General features: G+C 51.8%; 2 protein-coding genes across 6 annotated transcripts in view; one reads left to right on the forward strand and one right to left on the reverse strand.

Annotated features, from left to right (window-relative positions):
- The first annotated feature begins 6,705 nt into the window (after window positions 1-6,705).
- Window positions 6,706-15,639, forward strand: CERS2 (ceramide synthase 2). 2 transcript variants are annotated; one of them, XM_052636537.1, is made up of 11 exons: window positions 6,706-6,817; window positions 11,772-11,945; window positions 12,369-12,486; window positions 12,667-12,785; window positions 13,016-13,073; window positions 13,176-13,226; window positions 13,463-13,555; window positions 13,732-13,860; window positions 14,073-14,179; window positions 14,308-14,461; window positions 14,640-15,639. In XM_052636537.1, exons 2-11 carry the CDS (start codon window positions 11,773-11,775, stop codon window positions 14,778-14,780), a joined length of 1,143 nt encoding a protein of 380 aa, XP_052492497.1. In that variant the 5' UTR covers window positions 6,706-6,817; window position 11,772; the 3' UTR covers window positions 14,781-15,639. The 2 variants fall into 2 exon arrangements, with proteins under 2 accessions (XP_052492497.1, XP_052492496.1); XM_052636536.1 differs by lacking the exon at window positions 6,706-6,817 and adding an exon at window positions 9,985-10,602.
- Window positions 15,640-15,643: 4 nt separating this feature from the next.
- SETDB1 (SET domain bifurcated histone lysine methyltransferase 1) overlaps window positions 15,644-20,120 on the reverse strand; it is a 29,437-nt gene continuing 24,960 nt past the window's right edge. For all 4 annotated transcript variants that reach the window (XM_052636532.1, XM_052636533.1, XM_052636531.1 and 1 more), the window contains exons 16-22: window positions 19,261-19,889; window positions 18,391-18,419; window positions 18,143-18,275; window positions 17,496-17,661; window positions 16,924-17,135; window positions 16,578-16,666; window positions 15,644-16,402 (exon numbers count right to left, since the gene is read on the reverse strand). In XM_052636532.1, coding sequence (XP_052492492.1) covers window positions 16,285-16,402; window positions 16,578-16,666; window positions 16,924-17,135; window positions 17,496-17,661; window positions 18,143-18,275; window positions 18,391-18,419; window positions 19,261-19,889 — 1,376 coding nt within the window. In that variant the 3' untranslated portion in view covers window positions 15,644-16,284. The remainder of the gene's footprint in view (window positions 16,403-16,577; window positions 16,667-16,923; window positions 17,136-17,495; window positions 17,662-18,142; window positions 18,276-18,390; window positions 18,420-19,260; window positions 19,890-20,120) is intronic.

Consider the following 20,120-nt stretch of genomic DNA (forward strand, 5'->3'; position numbering starts at 1 on the left):
GGTGTGTGCCGCCCAAGCTGAACAGCCAGTCAGATGACCTCTGCAGCAGACCAGCCCCGCCGTCCTCGGGCTCTGGCCCCTCCCAGCTGTGGGAGAGGACCAGGCTGTACCGTGTCCCACATGCAAACACCTCCCTACAGCATCTCTCCTCCCAGGAACTGGCCTCAGCCCAAACAAGAGAACTCCGCTGGCCTCCGAGCAGCTCGGCCCTGACACAGGAGGCTTTGTGCGCTGCTTTCTCTGTGGGGCTGGGTTGGGACTACAGAAGCCCAGTCTCTGAGTCCAGTTTCTGACCTGGCTCTGCCTCTGACTCCAGCTCCCTGGGGGGTCAGGTCAGACAGGCTCCAGGCTGATTTGGAGGCTGATAGAGAAAACCTGTTGGGGCACATACCAGTGGAGCACCCCAGCCTGCACCCCAGAGGGGTCCCAACCCAGAAACTCCCTTGATGATTGCCTTATTGGAGCAGTAGTGAGTGGGAGTGATGGAAAGAGCAGGGTGGGGAGACTGTGTAAACCTCCAGGGAAGGAAGAACACAGGTATTTCTGAGTGGGGGAAGATCAGCAGAGTCAAGAGAGAAAAATGCGAAGGGTAATCCCTGTGGACAGAAGCATCGTGCTCCCAGAAGGCAACAGGGAGATGAAGGAGGCTCCCTGGGTCCCTGCGTCTTAGATTCCTTCTGCTGCCTTTTAGCAGCCAGGACTATTTTCGCGGTAGGTGATGCAACTCCAGCAGCTTTCTTGGAGGCTGTCAGTGCACAGAACAGCAGGTAAACAGTCTTAGGGAGCCAAAGGGGCCCCTGAGCAGGCAATTATTCGAATTTCACAGACAACTCCCTCGGGCCTGGGAGCAGTGTCCTTCCTGCAATGCTAGACAGCTCAGGCAGGGGCTGGGCACAGAAGCTATCTGCATTCCTCTGCCATGTTCCTGCCCTGGAAGGTCCTCACTGGTTTTCCTACATCCCTGAGGAAGGACCAGCCGCTTATCCTCCGAGCAGACCAGGCCTAAGGAGGTGCTGTAAAGGGCTGTAAACGTGCCAGTCACTGCACCTCGCTTTTCTCTCCTGTTAAAGGGGAAAGCATGCACCAATTTTTGCTGAAGAATGTGGGTTCAGTCCCAGTTCTGCCACTTGTTATGTCCTATAACCTCAGCTAGTCATTTCAGGCCTTCGTGTCTCTGTTTCTTTACCTAGGAAAAAAAAAAAAAGGGAATAATGGGAGAGGATGAAGTGTTGCGGGTGGGGTTTGGGAGAGTAGGAGGGTTGGGTGATTGGAGGGGGAATCCTGGCGCACCTGGGAATAGGCTTCCTGGGGGATTAAATGAAATAATATGTGTGATGGCATTTGAGACAGAAAAATGCCCTGCAGGGCAGTCGAGTGGTTAAGACTCCATGCTTCCATTGCAGAGGGCACGGTTCAATCTCTGGTCAGGGAACTAAGATCCAGCATGCTGCAGGGTGGCCAAACCCCCCCCCACCCCCGCCCCAGATCCTGATTTATACCAATAGGTCATTCTATGGGATTACATCTAAAATAATAAACAATATTCTAAGATGTGCCTTATAAATTAAGGTTGCCAGATTTAGTAAATATAACAATAATCTGTTAGTACTGAGTATAACCCACGTTTCGTAGAATGTGTGTGTGCGTGCTAAGTTTCTTCAATTGTGTCTGACTCTTTGATACCCTATGGACTGTAGTCCTCCATGGGGATTCTCCCAAGCAAGAATGTACAATGCTAATAGGGCTTCCCAGGTGGTGCTAGTGGTAAAGAACCCACCTGCTAATTTAAGAGACACAAGAGACTGGATTTGATCCCTGGGTTGGGAAGAGCTCCTAGAAGAGGGCATGGCAACCCACTCCAGTATTCTTGCCTGGAGAATTCCATGGGCAGAGGAGCCTGGCACACTATAGTCCATAGGTTCCCAATGAGTTGGACATGACTAAAGCAACTTAGCATGCATGCACGATGCTAATAAATTATTTAACTGAGTGTCCTATATTTTATCTGGCAGCCTGAAAAATGGGATGCAGTTTCAGTATGGTGATTAAAAGCAAAGGTTCTGAAGCCAGACTCCTTAGACTTAGAATGCTGGTCCGCTGTGTGACTCTGGCAACCACCTTAACATTTCTCTGCTCAGTTTCTTCCTTGTCAAAACAGAGGTTAAAAAAAAATGGTGATAATAACAGTGTTTATATTATAGGCTATTGTGAGGATTAAATAAATGCATGTAAAGCACTTTAGGGGAGTGCTGGGCATTGAATGGTAAATACATGTAAAATATTTACTAATTTGTTATATGTTATAATGTTATAACATATGTTATAATGTTATAACATATGTTATAATGTTATTTTATAGTGGTAACTGTTATTAGCATCTCCTTCAGAGTTCCAACCTTGGCTCTCTTCTGCCGCTTCTTTCTTCTAATCCCAAATCTGGCCACAAGAGGACATCAAAAGCCACTGCAAGAGAGCCTTGAGACCCCCTGGTGGCCACTCGTGGTCTAGGAGGCTCTGATTCCCCTTGGTATCTGAGGGACACCAAGGGGCTCTCTTGGCCCGAGGACATGAGGTTGCCCAGAGGACTCCGTGGGCAGGTAGGGTCGGGGAAGAGCCTCAGGTAGACATTCGCTCCAGGGGCCCTGCTGAGACGGATCTCAGCACACACTCAGGAGACTTCTAGGCTGGGTTATAGCAAAAGAGCAGCTCCATAGCCAGGGTCCCTGGCTTTTGGCTTTCTGTACCCTTGAGAATCTCTTTTGGGTATATTCCAAGTAGGCTTAGGGGAAAATGAAGGGCAAAAGAGGGCTCCTGTTTCTCCAGTCTAAACCTCTGCAAGGTAATGCTGGCTGAACCGCAAGGCTGAATACTGAATTTGGAGGTGGCAGAAGAGTGGTCCTGGTTGCCTAGCATTATTACGAGGTGTGTGATGCATTTACAGATGTCTCTCTGAAACTGGTGGAAGCTTTACTCCTTTTGTCCCTGGGTTTTGTTTTGTTCAACTCCAGGGTCAGATTGAGGCCCTTTTCAGATTTACTAAAACACCCTCCAGGGCATCTCTGGTGGCTCATCTGTAAAGAATGCTCCTACAACGCAGGAGCTGAAGGAGTTGCAGGTTTGATCCCTGGGTCAGGAAGATCCCCTGGAGAAGGATTTGGCAACCCACTCCAGTATCCTTGCCTGGAGAATTCCATGGACAGAGGAGCCTGGTGGGCTACAGTGCATGGGGTCGCAAATGAGTTGGACAAGACTTAGCGACTGAACGACAGCAACAAATCACCCTCCATACCCATGCTCTAAATCTTAGAATTTCAGAGTTGGAGAAGATCTTAGGGATGACCTGACCTACCACCCTCTTGTTACTGACTCAAGGAGACTGAGTGACTTCCAAGGGCCATGGTGTTGGAACCAGAATTCAGGTCTCCTAACTTCTCAGTGTTTTCATCACTCAGATGAGAAGGTCGACTGGAAAAAAAGCACAACATAAAAGTAGAGAATTATATTTTATTTGGTGGACAATACTGGGAACTTAAGCCTGGAATGCAGCCTCTCAAATAGCGCTGAGGGACTGCTCTGAAGAAGTAAGGGAGGAGCCAAGATACATAGGAATTTTGTAACAAAAACCAGGTAGTCAGAATATCAAAAGATTACTGTTTATTAAGGAAAACAAGACATGTCAAGTTAATGAATGTAGTGCTTTTTTATGTAAGGAAAGATGCAAAAGTCTGGGCTCACTGAAATCATTCCTTTGATATGTGCCTCAGCTGGGGCCAGTATCCTGTGTTTTCCCATCCTGAGTCTCCAAAGGGTGCACCATTGCGGGAGTGACTGCAATGGCTGATAGCTTAATGGAGGGCATCCTATTTTCGTTTTGAGTTCTCTCAGGACTCATTGTCCTGGCAGCTATAATATGATGGCTTGATGGCTGCAATATCCTTTCTTCTCTGATATGGTAGGCAACATTTTTTCATTCAGAAGGGCATGACTGACTTGGGGTCTCCTCTTAATAGGACAAGCAGCAAGTAACATACAGAGCCATAGCTGTTGACTCATGAAAACTTGTTCAGCTCTAGGTCCATATTGCTTTTCTGCACTCTGCATGGGTTTCCGAATACACATAAATTCCTCCTGGCTATTTCTCCTCTTGTTATAAAACTTTTTCTCCCCAGAATTCCTTGCATCTTAATCCCTCTGCTCCTGTTTTGGCCAAGTTCTACTCTTTTTATCCAGAGTCTTGTGTGTTACACAAGCAAGCCTGACCTGGGAAGACCAAGACCCATTTCCACAACTAGAGTTCACATCTTTGCCTGCTCCAGATACCTAAATCCCAGGCCAAAGGCCTATTTGTGTCCTGTGCCTCCGGACACCTCAGCAGCCCATACAGAGGAAGTGAGTCACTGCAAGGCGGGCAGCTTGGGGCACTGTGGGCGTGGCTATGCCAGGCCTGGGCGGTGGGGGATGGGTCAGAGTGATCAAGATCTCCTGGTCCAAACTAGGCAGAGAGAGAGTTTCTGAGAGAGTTTCTAAATTGGTTGTGCTCAGTCGCTCAGGCATGTCCAAGTCTTTTGGGACCCCATGAACTGTAGCCCGCCAGGCTTCTCTTCCATGGAATTTTCCAGGCAAGAATACTGAAGTGGGTTGCCATTTCCTACTCCAGGAGATCTTCCTGACCCAGGGATTGAACCTGTGTCTCTTGCATTGGCAGGTGGATTCTTTACCACCGAGCCACCAGGGAAGCCCCTTCTAACCAGGCAGCATCATTCAAATGCTGCCTGAGGCCCAGTTTCTCTTTCTCCATCCATCTTCTTTGTCTCCTGGGGGAAGGGAATACCCTCTTATCTTTACTTTTCAGGCCTGTCTATTCAGCTTCAGCCCCAAACTTCCCCTCCCACTGCTATCTTAAAGTTAACTGGTCTTCAGTGCTCTGAGGAATCATTTATAAAGTCTGGTGAGAACCTTGGGGAAGTCTAGGAAAATTTCCTGAGAAAAGGGTTCAGAAACAAAAGGAGAGCCAAGTAAGACAGATCTGGGGAGGGGATAGAGAGGTATCCAAAGTTTAGTTGGGGCCCAAAGAGGCAACACTGGAACCCGACTGGAAAGGGGAAGCTGGGGAGGGAACTCAAGAAAGGTGGGGGGAACTTTGGAATTGGAGGGGGTGGTGGTGGGGGTGGGTGGGTTATAGCAAAGGTGTAGAAAGGATATGACTTGCAAATAAAGGAGTTTACCCTTTGGCAAAGGAATTAAAGGCTGGAGGGATTGCTGGGAACTGGAAAATCAGGCAAATCTGGGGCTGAAAAAGCCTAGAGAGTCCTCTGGGTACTGGTTCAGTGGTGAGGGGCCACAGGGTGGGCCAACAAGTCTCATTTCCCCCGTGTTGGCCTGGGCTAGGGGGCCCACTGCAAAAGCAAAGGAAAAGTTGGAAATCAGACAACCTCTGCCCCTCTACCTTTCCAGATAGCGTCTTCAGTGAGGACCAAGCTCTCAAACTGGAGGAGTGAGAAATCATATTCCTTCCTAAGAGAATTCTCAAAACACCTGAATTTGCCCAGATAAACCCTGAAACAAGCTGCCCTCAGAGGTTCTAACTGTCTCGGTATAAAAACACCAACATTTCATTAAGGTAAAAAATGGTTACCTCTGCCAGGCGGGCCCTCTCTAAACAAAACCTCAAACACATCTTAGTCACACTCTGTCCTCCTTAGGAATCAAGGTCAGTTTTCTAGGATAAACATGTTACATCTTCCTGAAACATCAAGTTTACCAGTCTAGGGAAAAAACATTTTAAAATATGAATTTGAACACGGATAAGCAGTGGTCTAGATTGAAAACTCAGATACGTTTTACACAGCAAAAGTTGGAGACTGGGTCCTTCAGAGTCTGCCAGCAGTAGGGTATGTGTGCCACTGGGGGGTAGATTTTACAGCACTGGTGTGGAAACGGTGGGGATTTTAAGGCCGGGCTGGGGTGGGGGACGCCCTAGGGGTCCCAGCCGAATCTCGAGGGCCCGCTGCCCGGGTCGGTCCTGGAGAGGCGCTGGGCCTCGGCGCGCGGCCCTTGGGAAGGACCCGCAGGGGCTGCGCGGGCCGGGAGCCTGGCCGCCCTCCTCCCTCCGCTGCCCGGTGGGGCTGGAGGTGGGAAGTGTGGCCATCGGTCGGGCTGCTGAGAGAACTGGGGGCCGCAGCCGGCCGGAGGGCGAGGGCCGCAGGTGGGGGCTGCCGGGGTAGTGCAGGGGCACGGCCGTTCCGCGCCCCTCGCCCCTCGCGGGTTTGACCCGGGGTCCTCGGAGCGCGCCCCTAACCGAGAGACCAGAGGCTGGGAGACCCCGCACTGCCTCCCTTATCGGGGGCTTTTTCCCCGCGGTGCAGCGCCTGCAGTGGCGCTCCGCCGCCCGCCGGGTGCAGCGAGGGCTCGGCTCCCAAGCTTCCACCACCCGCCCCGGCCGGGGAGGGGGCGGTGGCAGGCGGCGGGGGCTGGGCGCGGCTACCCCGCGCGGAGGCCCGGGCCCCGCCGCGCGCCCGCCCGCCCTCCTCTCCCCTTCCGTCGCCGGGCCGTAGGCCCACGCCCAGTCTCCCGGCTGCTGTGTCGCTCGCGGCCTTTCTTTCCCGGGCTGGCTGGGCTCGCTCTCGGCTCGGCTGGGCTCGGAGGGCGGCGGGAGGAGGAGGAAGGAGGGAGGGAGCGGGCAGGCGGGCGGGCGGAAGGGGGAGGGGAGGAGCGAGCGGAGCCAGTCCGGAGGGGGCCCGGAGCTCGGACGAGGGGAGAGACGGCGCAGCGGCTCCCGGCCGGGCCAGCTCCGCGACGCCGCCGCCGCCGCCGCCGAGTGAGTCGGAGCCCGCGCCCGGGAGTCCGCGGCGCCGCGCGCGGGGGTGGGGCGGCACCGGGCGCGGAAAAGTTGGGAGAACTGCGGGGGCCGCGAGGACGCGGCTCGGCGGGCAGGGCCTGGCGGGGCCGGGAGCGGGCCGCGGAGCGGAGCGGGGCGCGGGCGCACACCCTCGGGCGGCTGGGCGCTCGGCGCGGCCGCCGGCTCGGGGGCCTCTGCCCCGCGCGCTCATGGCGGCGGCGGGCCTGGTGGAGGGCGGGCCGGAGCGCCTCGCGGGAGCGGCCGGGCCCCCAGCGCCGCCCGAGGGCAGGCTGGCCGGCCGCCCGGGCGTCCTCGAGCGCGCCGCCCGGAGCCCGGACGAGTCCTGGGCAACAGGTAGGAGCTGGGAGTTGGGGACGCGGGGCTGCCCACGGACGGCCGAGCGCCCGGCGCCCTTTTGTTGGGGAGGAGAGAAAGTCTGGTGAGCAGTTGCATGAGAGCCCGCTGCTTGGCAGAGACCCCGCGGCGCGGCCCCTGGCTGGGGGATCCCGTGGCTGGAGTGAGAGCAGAGTGAAGGGTCTTGCTTTTTCTAATTGTTTCACTGTGCCCACTCCGGGAGGGAGGTCAGAGCGTCCATGTGCTTAACGGGAAACAGGAAGGAGTGGCTCAGAGTGTCTGCCCCTGGCCCCCGCCCCGTGGCTAAGGCTCTTATACCGTTATGGGGTGTGTGGGGCAGGGGTAGGGGGAGCTGCTGGTGAAACTGGTTTTCTGGGCCTCACCTTGCTAATTTCTGGCCCGGAGGCTCTCTGGCAAGTAGGTTAATTGCATGTGTGTGGTTTTCATCTTTGGCCTGAGTTTAGAGGTTCACTTCCTAAGGTAGACTCTTGGTGTCAAAATCTGATCCTTCACCTGAGTTGCAGGTACAGGAGGTAGGGGCTTCTGAGGATCCTGAGGAATGGAGTGAGCCCCCCTTTCCGGAGAAGTGAATCAGGAAAGGCCTCCAGCAGGCAGTCACTCCCACATGTGTTAGCGGAGGTTGCAGTCCCATAGCAGACTCCAGGTGGCTGGGCCTAATGTGGGTGGCTGACTGGGCTTGTGATGGGGCTTCTAAGGGTAAGGGCTTGTCTGCAGCCTCCTCCCTCAGGGCCTGACGCTAATCATATAGTGACCTGTAGAAACCCTGTTCTGAAGAGAGAGAGTTCCTTGTCTTCCTTGGTACCCCACAATACACTCCCTTCACTGGGGCCTCTGGCCAGCTTTCCCCCTGGGAGGGAGGGCCTTCACTTTCCCCTGTCAGTGGCCACAGGCTGGCCGATCCTTCACTCTGCCTTTAGCATGGCCCCCCTGGCATCCCAGTCTACTTCTTGAACTTGCCAGTCATTCTCTCCCCCTGGGGGCTGTAGTCTCCTGCAGTCTTTGGCTGTGTTGGGCCCGCAGAAAACTAAAATTTTGAGAGCTCTACTTCAGCCTGGAGGGATGACACACCTCTCCTTGGCTTCATCCATTGCTCGCAGCTTTCTAGTTTGTGACCTGGTGTAGCTGCCTGAAAAAGTTTTCAGCAAATTGACTGGACTATTCAGGTCCTCTGCCACTTCTTTCCACTTCTTTTTTGTAGTCCCTCAGGCTCCAGTGAAAGCTGGGAACCTCTGGGATCCTGTCTTTGTCACTCTGTCTTCCCTTACTGATCGTATTGTATCTTCTTCAATTATTTCTCCAAACTTTGAGAGCCTTTGGGACTGTTACCACTTTGAGTCTGTGAGATCTCTTCCTCATAGCCTCAAACTTCTGCCCTCCTAGCAGACTGGGTCTACAAGTCCCCTTGGGGACTCTCTGCTCTTTTTCATCTGTCTGTGAGAGTCTGGGATGGGTCAGTCAGAGTTGGGGCAAAAGGTAGCAGCCGGGGGGAGCTCTGTTCAAGTTCCTGGTAATCCAATGCCCATGAAATCCCTGCTCAGCTGGCCATTCTCCAGCTGTGCCTCATAAAGTGGTGTCTGTGTCTCTGAGGCAGGTGTATTTGTGCATGAGAGAGACAGAGATACATACACACGAACACACCCTATTGTCTCTTCATGTGTGTGGGGGAATAAATTGTTTGAGTGGAAAAATTCCTATAGGTGTGATTTTCTCCACCAGGAAATTAAGTAATGTGACCCAGAAAAGCAACGTTGTCTCCCTGGCACGAAGGCACATCCCCTTTTATTGACCCACCTTTTTGTTTGCGATCCATTCCTTGGCTTGGTGTGCCAGGGACTCCACGAGGAGTGGACTGGTAGGTTCTGTGGGGGTGTGTAAGTGCAGCCTGCGGGCTGGGAGCCCCTGCTGTCTTCCCTTCCCCCTCACAGGGAGTCCGAAGTCCTGACCCTGCTGAATCTGGTGCCTCTTCCTGCTGGGCTAGGCCCCAGGGGCGAGGGGCAGGGTCCAGGCCACCGCTCCTCTGCTAATGGAAGTGCTCGGCAGTAGGGGAGGGCTGTGGTCACAGACAGCCTGAAACCCGGCTGTGAGAGAGCCCCCATTCAGAACTCCCGACACATCACACCCTCTGCTCACACCATCTTCTGCTCTCCCTGCTTGGAGCAGGCAGGGGCCAGGTGCTACCTTGTCCTGCGATTGAGACAGTTGCACTATCCAGGTGCTTGCCCTTGACCCGTCTCTGACTTTCTGCCTGCTTCTGCAGCTCCTCACCTTCTTTGTAGGCATGAGGCATTCCTGGGCCCCCGGGAGTCATGGAGAGGGACTCTGCTCTTAGCCTCCAGGATCCCAGCCAGCCCTCTGAATCTTTAATCCTCAAAATATCTGTGACAAAAGAAACTTACCTGCCGGTTTCCACTGACCAGGGTAGGAATGGGGCCCAATGTCTAGGCCAGACAGTACCCTTGGCTTTAGTCCTCAATGGAGGACAAATTGGGCTCCAAGGGACTAGCAGTCAGGTGACTGAGTCAGGCCTGTTTCTTCACCTCCAGTCAGACTAAGCAAAGAAGGTGGCAAGAAGAGCCGGAGGTGTGCCACCACATGTAGGCTTTCTGCCTTGCCCCTTCTCTACTCTACATTTTCTACAACTTCTCTCAAAGAAAAGTGTGTCTGTGTGCACTGTCGTGTGGGGAGAGTTCTACTGTGATAACTGTGTTTAGTTTTGTTCAGTTCCAAAGGCTTCCATCTCTTTAACTAATTAAATATTTATTCTGGCCAAGGTGGAGAGGGAAGGGGCAGTGTCCTCAGGAGCTGAGGCCTGGAATGTGTGCGTGTGTGTGTGTGTACGTGTACGTATGTGTGTAGTACGCGTGCTGTTGGGGGCGGTGGAGCTGAAACTCCTTTACTGTCGGGGCTGCCCTCTGCTTTCATCTGAAAGAGCAGTGACCAGGAGTGGGGACAAGAGGGTAAAGTCCTTGAGCTGAAATGCTGACCCGTGACAGGCTGAGAGGGATTTCGCAAGTGCTTCGGTGGTGGGTGGGGGTGGAGCCGTCGGAGGAGCAGCCCAGCTCAGCTGTGATATGATCAGCCTTCAGCGAGGCACCGGTTGGTCTCCAGTTCACAGCAGAGAACCATCTCCCGACTCTCTTTCCTCGGCAGCTGGGAGGGGACCACCTTCCTTCTGTGTCAGCTTTTAGTCTCAAGGCCAGCCTGGAGACCACCCACCTGGCCTCCCTCCTGGGAGGATGAGGGCTTGGTAGCCTGGAAGCTTTGGCCTTGTCATCCTACTGGGTTCACTGCTGAGTCCTAGGACTGCCAGTTGTTGTGTGGACCACCATCGCTGATTCTACACGATCATCTTGCTCCTCCTCTCAGCTCCAAGCAGCTGCTTTCCCCGCGTGAGCCTCAGATCGTACCCTCCTTCATTTGGGTATCCAAGTGGTCACCACCACCCTGTAGATCCTTTCCCTTTCCGTGGACTAAACGGGGGAGGGAGGTGGTACAAAGCAGCAGCTCTTTCCTGAGCACTGAGGGTATTTGTGATGGGTGTTCCCTGAGCAGACTAGCATTTTATTTTCTAGAGGAGCCTTAATACAGAGTAGCTCCTAATTCTACTGGATGTCTTAGTCTGCTGTATTGACTCTCTATCCTCCCAACTCCTGACTCCCTGCAGCCTTGTCTTCATTTTGTTTCTGAGAATAGGCTTCACATAGAGTCCTTCTGCCTAAATGTTTGGGAATGGATGGCTTGGGCATGGGCTATTAATCTTGTGTGCAGTATTTGATGTCCTTTGATTGTCCTTGAGCTCAGCACTATTTGGGGGCATAATTTTGGTTTATTCTGGCCTCTTAATTTTCCCTAGGACCTGCTGCCTCAGTGGGTTATAGGGAAGGGGGAGGAAGGTCTTGCCCCAGCCCTGCAATCCTTTCTTGGGCTCCCTGGCAAGGAAGCTTCGTTATGGGTTGATTTGGGAGCTCTGGTGGTTCAGATGGTAAAGAATCTGCCTGCAATGCAGGAGACCTGAGTTTGATCCCTGCATCAGGAAGATCCCATGGAGAAGGGATTGGCTACCCACTCCTGTATTCTTACCTGGGGAGTTCCATGGACAGAGAAACCTGGCGGGCTACAGTCCATAAAGTTACAAAGAGTCGGATATGACTGAGTGACTAACACATGGGAGCTCTAGGAAGAGGTTGGAGGGTGGGGGGAAGGAAGGATGACTCTGATTTCACTTAAGATTTTTGGCCCCGGCTTCTAGGGCTAGATCCTGTCTAGTTTCCATGAAAGAATAGCAAAATGATGGGGAGACCCCAAGGTTCTTAATTAAGTCTAGGGAATCAGGACTTCCAGGAGCTGTTAACGTCACCTTTGGTTGATATTAAGAGTAACTGTTAGAACTGGAAAGCTGCTATATTACAGATGGGCACACTGATTTGTCCACATGGCCAAGACCAGAGCCCAGGGCTTGAGGCTTTGCCCCTGCTCTTTTTGTTACACTGTGAAAACTGTCATTTGTCTTTCCACACTGCTGCCTGCTTTGATGCCCTCTACTTCCTTCCTCACTCAGGATGCTCCAGACCTTACATGACTACTTCTGGTGGGAACGGCTGTGGCTCCCTGTGAACTTAACCTGGGCTGATCTAGAAGACCGAGATGGACGTGTCTACGCCAAAGCCTCTGACCTCTATATCACACTACCCCTGGCCTTGCTCTTCCTCATCATTCGATACTTCTTTGAGCTGTGAGCATACCAACCTGCCCCCATGCCTTCCTTGGCTCCTAGCCGCAGTTTCTTGTACTTTGAGTTTGTCTCTTGCTGTTTAATTGGTCCTGCACACTGGTGTTCTCACCACCCAGGTCCCTGCCTACTGTGTGCCCCCCACTAAAGGCAGCATTGTCTTTCTGAGGGCTCAGCACCCCCAGGCCCATTCCTTCAATGGTTGTTTGTTCGTGCCCTCCACCCGCCTCGTGGCTAGTGAACACAGGCAGCTTTGTCAGCTATGGGCAGCCCAAGGCAGCCAGAGAGGGGGTTGCTGGGAAACTGAGGCCCAGGATAAAGTTGCCTGAGCTTGCAATATCCCCCTCCAGGCCCTCTAGTTTAGGGGCTACCAGGCTTGCCTGCTTCAAGAGAGTCAGACACCCCTCGCTCCTATCCCTTCCCCAGTTATGTGGCTACACCACTGGCTGCCCTCCTGAATGTCAAAGAGAAAACCCGGCTGCGGGCACCTCCCAACCCCACTTTGGAGCATTTCTACATGACCAGTGGCAAGCAGCCCAAACAGGTATGAGCTGCAGACCCTGTTCTGGGAGTTACTGAGTCCTGGTAGGGAGTGAGGAGATGGGGTGAAGAGATGGGAAGGCATCTCCCCTTCCCTTCAGATGGGGCCGACTTGGGTCATTACTGGCAGAGGGGCGGGGAGGGCGAGCGAAGCTGAACACAATGGGCTTCTGACTCCACCCAGGCAGATGTAGAGCTTCTGTCGCGGCAGAGCGGGCTCTCCGGCCGCCAGGTAGAGCGCTGGTTCCGCCGCCGTCGCAACCAGGACCGGCCCAGTCTCCTCAAGAAGTTCCGAGAGGCAAGGTAGGGGAAGTTGAGGCAAGAGAAACTGGGTGGCAGAGGAAGGTCTGCTGTGTTTTGTTGGGGGGTGGGGGGGCCCGGAACTGCACATGGAGAGATTACTCCTGGGTGAGGCGGCACATTTGGTTGAATATATCCTTGAGGGTGTCTGGGGGGAGGGATTTGGGGGTTGGGTGGAGGGCTGTGCCATTCTTCCATTCCGCTCTCCTAGCCATTTCTGTTTCCTCTTCCAGCTGGAGATTCACATTTTACCTGATTGCTTTCATTGCCGGCACAGCTGTCATTGTAGACGTGAGTGGGGATTACTTGGGGGGGGCGGTGGTAGGGGAGTAGGTTCTCTGGCAAGGTGGGGTGAGGCCCAGAATTTCCTAACCTCTTACCATCTCTCTGCAGAAACCCTGGTTCTATGACCTGAGGAAAGTTTGGGAGGGATATCCCATACAGGTACATGATGGGTCCTGATTCCTTATATGGGGTAATTAGCCCTTATGTGGGGTGAGAATCAGTGTAGCATAGGATTGGGACATACACATCCTTGTGAAGTTGATCTCAGACACGTGGCAGAAGGGACTGCAGTCATGGTTGTTAATCTTAAGTGCAAGGAGGGCTGGGTTTAGAGAGGTGAGACCATTGGGTCCAGTGGCTCTGGGGTCCGTTAAACTTCCTCTTTTCTCTCTCAGAGCATCATCCCTTCCCAGTATTGGTACTACATGATTGAACTGTCTTTCTACTGGTCCTTGCTCTTCAGCATTGCTTCTGATGTCAAGCGAAAGGTGAGCCATGGGGCTGTACCATTGAGTAGGGGCCAAAATGAAGCCCGGTCTGAACCACCTCCCCTTTGAGTTCCTGGTGCTTTGGAGTTGTGGGATAAGTGGAATTTAAGACAAGGGAGAAGAACGGAAGCTAGGGAACAGGACACAGTCCTCTGGAGGCTGCATCTTTTCTACAGGATTTCAAGGAGCAGATCATCCATCACGTGGCCACCATCATCCTCATTAGTTTCTCCTGGTTTGCCAATTATGTCCGAGCAGGGACTCTCATCATGGCTCTGCACGACTCTTCTGACTACCTGCTAGAGGTCAGGCTTCCTGGGCATCTCCTCAAGCCTAGAGACCCTGGTGCAGGTTCTTCTGTCCCTCTATCCTTTTTTTGGGGTAGTGGTGGGTGGGGGTGGATGTTCCTGGGACCAAAGAGGTTGGGGCACAGAGCTAGTTTGGTTAAGTGGGATGTATGTATGAATGTATATGGGAGTCAGGAGCCCGTGATGATAGGTGGGGGCTATCTACACAGTCAGCCAAGATGTTTAACTATGCGGGATGGAAAAACACCTGCAACAACATCTTCATCGTGTTCGCCATTGTCTTCATCATCACCCGACTGGTCATCCTGCCCTTCTGGTGAGTAGGATACCAGACTACATTCCTGTTTGAAGAAATCAGGAATCCTCTCCCTGGCCCTATTTGTCTATCCTCGTCTTGACCCTCTCCTTTCTGTGTTAACTGTTCTTGTCTCTCCCTATCCCAAGGATCCTGCACTGCACGCTGGTGTACCCACTGGAGCTCTATCCCGCCTTCTTTGGCTATTACTTCTTCAATTTCATGATGGGAGTGCTACAGCTGCTGCATATCTTCTGGGCCTACCTCATTTTGCGCATGGCCCACAAGTTCATAACTGGAAAGGTGATGGTTCTGTCCCCACTCTGTAGGCCCTACTACCCTCCATTCTAGGAACGGCCCAAATTCCCTCCCGTATCAGCAACCCTCTAAAACCTACTGTGGGGCCCTGGGTATATCTGGAAAAAGCCCACCAAGAGAGGCAGTCCTTAGGGGTTTGTAACCCTGCTCATCCCTTTCACAGGTAGTAGAAGATGAACGCAGTGACCGGGAAGAAACAGAGAGCTCAGAGGGGGAGGAGGTTGCAGCTGGGGGAGGAGCAAAGAACCGGCCCCTGGCCAATGGCCACCCCATCCTCAACAACAACCATCGTAAGAATGACTGAACCATTGTCCCTGGTGCCCCTCAGATTAACGTATAAAGCCAAGGAAATACCCCACCCTCCCACAGGGTCACTCTAAGCTCTGGGGAGGAGGAGCGAGAGCAAGAGGAGCCATTCTTCTCTGTGCCCCGACCCCCTGCTTCTGTCACCCAGTTGCCTTTAAACCAAATTCTAATCAGCCTATCTCCAGGAATGGGGAGGTTGGTTATATCCTTTGTTGTGGGAGGGGGGTTGGTCTTATTTTCCAAGTTGTCCTTTCTACTGATTTTGAGACCTTTCCTCAGTTCTGGGGGTGGGGGTTGTAAGTCACATTCCTTACTCTTCAGAATCTGGCCCTGCCTGTCTGCCTTTGACTCCCTGACCTCCAGAGCCAGGGTCGTGCCTTACTGTCCCACCTGTGGGCCTCATTCTGCCAAAGCTGGACCAAGGCTCACCTTTCTAATCTCCCTAACTTGGACCAGAAACCAAAGCTGAGCTGACTTTTAACTTTTTCCCTTCTAAGATCCAAATGAACCGAGTGTAGGTGGGTACATGTGACCCTTATCCTACCTCTGCCAAAAAGTGGGGGCCACAATGTGGACTGCTCAGAAGTCTTCTGTTACTTCTCTGCCAGCTGTCCCTGTAGTCACAGGTCCAAGATCTTACTGCCTCCTTTCTCTGGCCTCTTTCCCTAGGCTAGCTGGTTTGGAGTAGAATGGCAACTAGTTCTAATTTTTATTTATTAAACATTTGGGGTTTGGGTTTTAAAGCCTGAGTTACAGCTAGCACCTGGCATTTCAGCAGAGGGACCACTTCAGACCAAAATGTACTGTTAAATGGTTTTTTTTTAATTAAAATATATTAAAGATTAAGTAAAACATGGCAACAAGTGTTTGAGACTCTTAAGAACTGAGAAGAGTGATCAACTAAATAAACTAAGGTCTTCCTCATGCCTTCCTCATGGTTATGCAACATTAAAAAAATAACACATGGCAAATAAGAAAAAGCAAAAGTAGAGAAAGGTCAGGATTAATGACAGCTGCCTATTGGGAAGGGTCGGGGAAAAACTCATCTCTCATCAAGACCTAGAACTGGGAGCTGAGGGAAAGAAATCAAATCACAATCTTAGTTTTAACATCTTGTTAAAAGACTTTCAAGAAACAATACAAACCAGGGATAGTAAAATACACACCCCTCATTCTAGGAATAAAGTCTGTTAGAAGAATGAACACTTGAACAAATGTAGGATGGGAGGGGTGAGCCACAGGAGGACTGAAGGGATGTCAGGCCCAGGTTAGAGTGGTAACCTCTCCCACCCCCAGTGCCTCGGGAGGCAGGGGAGGGACCCTGCCTGCTAGCACCGCAATGGAAGGGGTCTCCTGATCCAGAACCCCCATTTCTATCTACTAGAAGCTGAGGAGTAGCTAGACTAGAAACTTGGGGGTCAGAATCCAACAGTTAGGGAGACCCAGTTCCTGAGGAAAGGGCAGTTCAGGAAGGCTCAGAAGGTCGGGAGGAAGGCTGTCCTCTAAAGAAGACGCCCTCGGCATTCGATGGCCCCGCAGCAGCAAAGCAGCTCCTTGCCCTCCACGCTGCCCACCTCATAGTTGTAGTCCCAGGTGAGCTCGGTGCCAGCCCGGATTCTCCTGAAGAGCAAGAGGAGGAAGGGGTGTGGTCAAACAGCAGAAACCCAGGCCTGCGATGACTGAATGTGTAGGGGGAGCTGGATCACAGATGGGGGAGAGGCCCTTTGAACGTCCTGGCCCCTCCCCAACCTGGGCTTTCCCCACCCACCCATCCCCTTTCCTGATTCCCTCTTACTTGCTGGCAAAGAAGGCCACCCACGGGAAGCGGAGATCATGAGTATCCACGAAGACATTCTGGACAAACAGGTTGGGGCTGCAACTGTGCTGTAGGTTTAAGTACAGATCACTTATGAACCAAGGAAACAGAATCTGGTTTTGTGGGGTGAGCGAGTGCTGGATCAAAACAATGCCATTTGATCCTCCCATGGCAACAGAAATTTTGAAAGCCACCTCTTTTAAGATTCTTCGCGATCAAGAATTTTAATGAGAAAAGGTGGGTTTATGTAGTTCTACTTAAAAGAACTAGAAATGTGAGGACTAGGGGATAACCAGCATATACAGGTGAGCGAAAGGGGTCTCACATTGAGGTAGCGGCCCAGGTTGCCTTCAAGCTTGGCATCGATGATGTAGCAAGACTCCTCCCCATCGTAGAACTGGCGTGTGTTCTTACGAACGGGTGCACTCTCCCCCTTTTCCACGGATGCCATGTTGGTTGATTTAATGGCAATCCCATGGGTTGATTTCAAAGCAAAACCCCGGGTGGATTTTACTGCCACTTGGCGCTTCATTGGACCTGGACAAGGAGAAGAATGGGGCTAGGTCCACCCTACCTCAGGATTGGACCTTCTACTTCCTTTTTTTTTCCTGCTTCCATTTTTATCCCACCCAGTGCACCTCAGGAATACCAATAAGCTGAGACTCTGAAGCAAAGGCCCAAGGTGGCAGTTTTTTTCAAGCAGGATTAGATCTGCTGGATACAGGAGCAGAGGGAAAAGAAAAGGCAACTGGAAAGAAGAGGGGGAGGGGATATGTCACACACTATTAACAGTTTAGCTGGGAGTCAGGGAGTCTTCCCAGGGATGCTTCAATTCTAAGATCTGAATTTTCCCCCTACTGGTTCCTTCTTACTACCCCACAAATTCTTCCAGACTACCAGACATGTTCTTCTTGTCCTCAAAGTCATCCCCTTCAGAGCCAGAGGAAATGGTCTGGATATCATCACTGTCCATGGCTGTGGCTGAAGTCTGGCCAGCAGTGGGCTTCCGGCTGGTCCCACTTTCCCCCTCACTTTCTGTGCTGCTGGACAGGGTCAGGATATCCTGAGGAAGCAGAAGGGTGAAAAGAAGGAATAAGAGTAACTGGAGAGGGACTTCCCTGGTGGTTCAGTGGCTGGGATTCCACACTCCCAGCAGAGGGGGCCTGGTGTGGATCCCTGGTCAGGGAACTGGATCTCACAAGCTGCAAATAAAGAAGATTCTCCATGCTGCAAGGAAGATGGAAGATCCCGCATACAGCAACTGGGACCCGGTGAAGCCAAAAAATATATGTGTATAAAAAAACCGAGTAAATGGAAAGGGCCCCTTGGAATCCCTGCTTTTAGGTACAGTTAGGCAGGAAGGGGTTGAGGCTATAGCGAGATTAGATGCTGGATGAAGGAAAATGAGGCAGGAAGTCAAGACCAGAGAAGCAAGAAAATGTCCAAAAGTATATGGTGACAGACTTGACACGAGAAGAATGCTCCTTTACGCACACTCTAAAACAGGAGGCTGGGTAGGGCACAGCTTGAGAGAGGCCACTCACATCAGGGTTTGGCTGAGCAGAGGCCACGAGTCGTCGGCTCTGATGCATACTAGTCTTACTTGGTGGGCGGCGAAGTCCTTCAGGCTTCACAGGAGAGGGATTATAACCATAATTTCTAGAGCTTTCAGTAACTCTGATGGGAGACGAAGACATGAGAGGGGTCAGGTTTACTGGCCGTTTCTTAGGCTGCTTTTGTAGGCTCGAGAGAAGGAAGATTTGGAAACAGGTAAAGAAAGTGAAGCACTTACATCGACATCCTGTTTCGGTCATCAGGGTCCTGGAAAACAGAGTGAGTGAACGGCTGAATGTTTCCATGGTTCTAGATAATATATCCAACAACTGCAGACTTCACCTCAGATGACCTCTAAAGATATTAGCCAGCGAGAGGTACACTATCTCAAGTTGGGTGTGTATGGAGAAATTACACTCCAACTTGAGAATAACGATCATTTTCATCAGGAAGCCCCATTGGGAGGGGTCTTTAACCCTTCCCAATAATAGGGCATTACAAAATGTGCATGGAAAACACCATGGGCAGAATATTCCAAGGACAGGGGACTGTTCACCACCTGTAATGTGGTAAGTTTCAACATCATTAAAAATACATTAAGATCAATTCTTGTTTTTCTACTATAATGAAAGCAACGATGTAGATAAACTGAGGTAGCAGTTTTAAAAAATTATTTTTAAATCCTCCACTTTGGAATGAATCAGGTACTTTCCCCACATCAGGCTGACTGTAAAATAAGTTGGTTCTTTAAACAAACATGGGGTTGCAAGAATCAGACATGACTTAGCAACCACACCACCATAGGAATGTATTAGGGGGAAGATTAATCAGGTTTGCCATAGAAATCTATCAAATAAATCATCTGCATATGAAGACTCATGGTGAGGGAATTCCTTGGCAGTGTATCCCGTGGTTAGAACTCTGTGCTTCCACTGCAGGGGATACAAGTTCGATCCCTGGTCAAGGAACTAAGATCCCCAAGCCATGTGGTATGGTCAAAAACAATAACAAAAGCACTCATGGTCTCATGGTGAGATTGCATTAAGTTTGTCACCACATCAAACTTATATAACAGCCACAATTCTCCGAGTTCCCTGACACTGCTTACCTCTTTCTTGGCCTGCTTGATGTCTCCCTCATCCTTGAAGCCCAGCCCTGAGGTGGAAGCCTTCTCAGCTTCCCCTCTGCCTCCCCCAGTGCGGCCTTCCCCACCTTCACTAGTCTTGAAGGATGAACGGCTATCAGAGTCAGCAAAGCCACCTTCACTGATACTGTTGCAGCTCAACCACGAGGCCACTTTGTTCTTAGATGTCTCTTCAGAGGAAGGTGGATTGCAGCCACCTACAGGGATTGATGGAGGGACAGGAATATGTGGGGGCCCTAGGTCTGGGGGGCGAGAGTCCTTGGAAGACATCTCAGACAATCCATTCTCCTTCTGGCCCCGGGTCTGCCGTCGGGTAGCATAGCTGCGCCACACCGAGCTGGTGCTGAAGTCCTCGTCCTTACAGAAATTGTCATCTGAGCTGTCGTCATTGGACTCCTCGGGGTCCTCTGTACCGCTGTTGCCATCTTCCTGGTCCTTCAAGTCTACACCACTGCTGTCAGAGGAACAGGGGGCATCACTCTCATACCCCTCCTTGAAGTTCTCCACGCTCTCAATATGGTCCAGATTGGCAAAGTACTCATCACCCATTTCTAGGCCCTCCTTGTCAGCAAAGTCATCTGTCAGGATCTTCCCTGGGAATGAAGAGAAAGCCTTCCAGGGTTATGAGGAGCTTTTAGAAAGAATAAAGTTCATTTCATCAATACCCAGCCCCACAGTACAGAGTCAAATAACATTCATTATGGTCTCTTGTTTCTCTTTGATGATACCTCCTCCTTAGTGTCTTAACGGTGAGAGTAAGGGGAGCTTTAGATCTTGCCCATTCTGCCACCCCATTCTTCCTAAGTTATGCTAAATCTCTGTGT

This window comes from Budorcas taxicolor, chromosome 3 (assembly GCF_023091745.1).
Source record: "Budorcas taxicolor isolate Tak-1 chromosome 3, Takin1.1, whole genome shotgun sequence".
NCBI lineage: Eukaryota > Metazoa > Chordata > Mammalia > Artiodactyla > Bovidae > Budorcas > Budorcas taxicolor.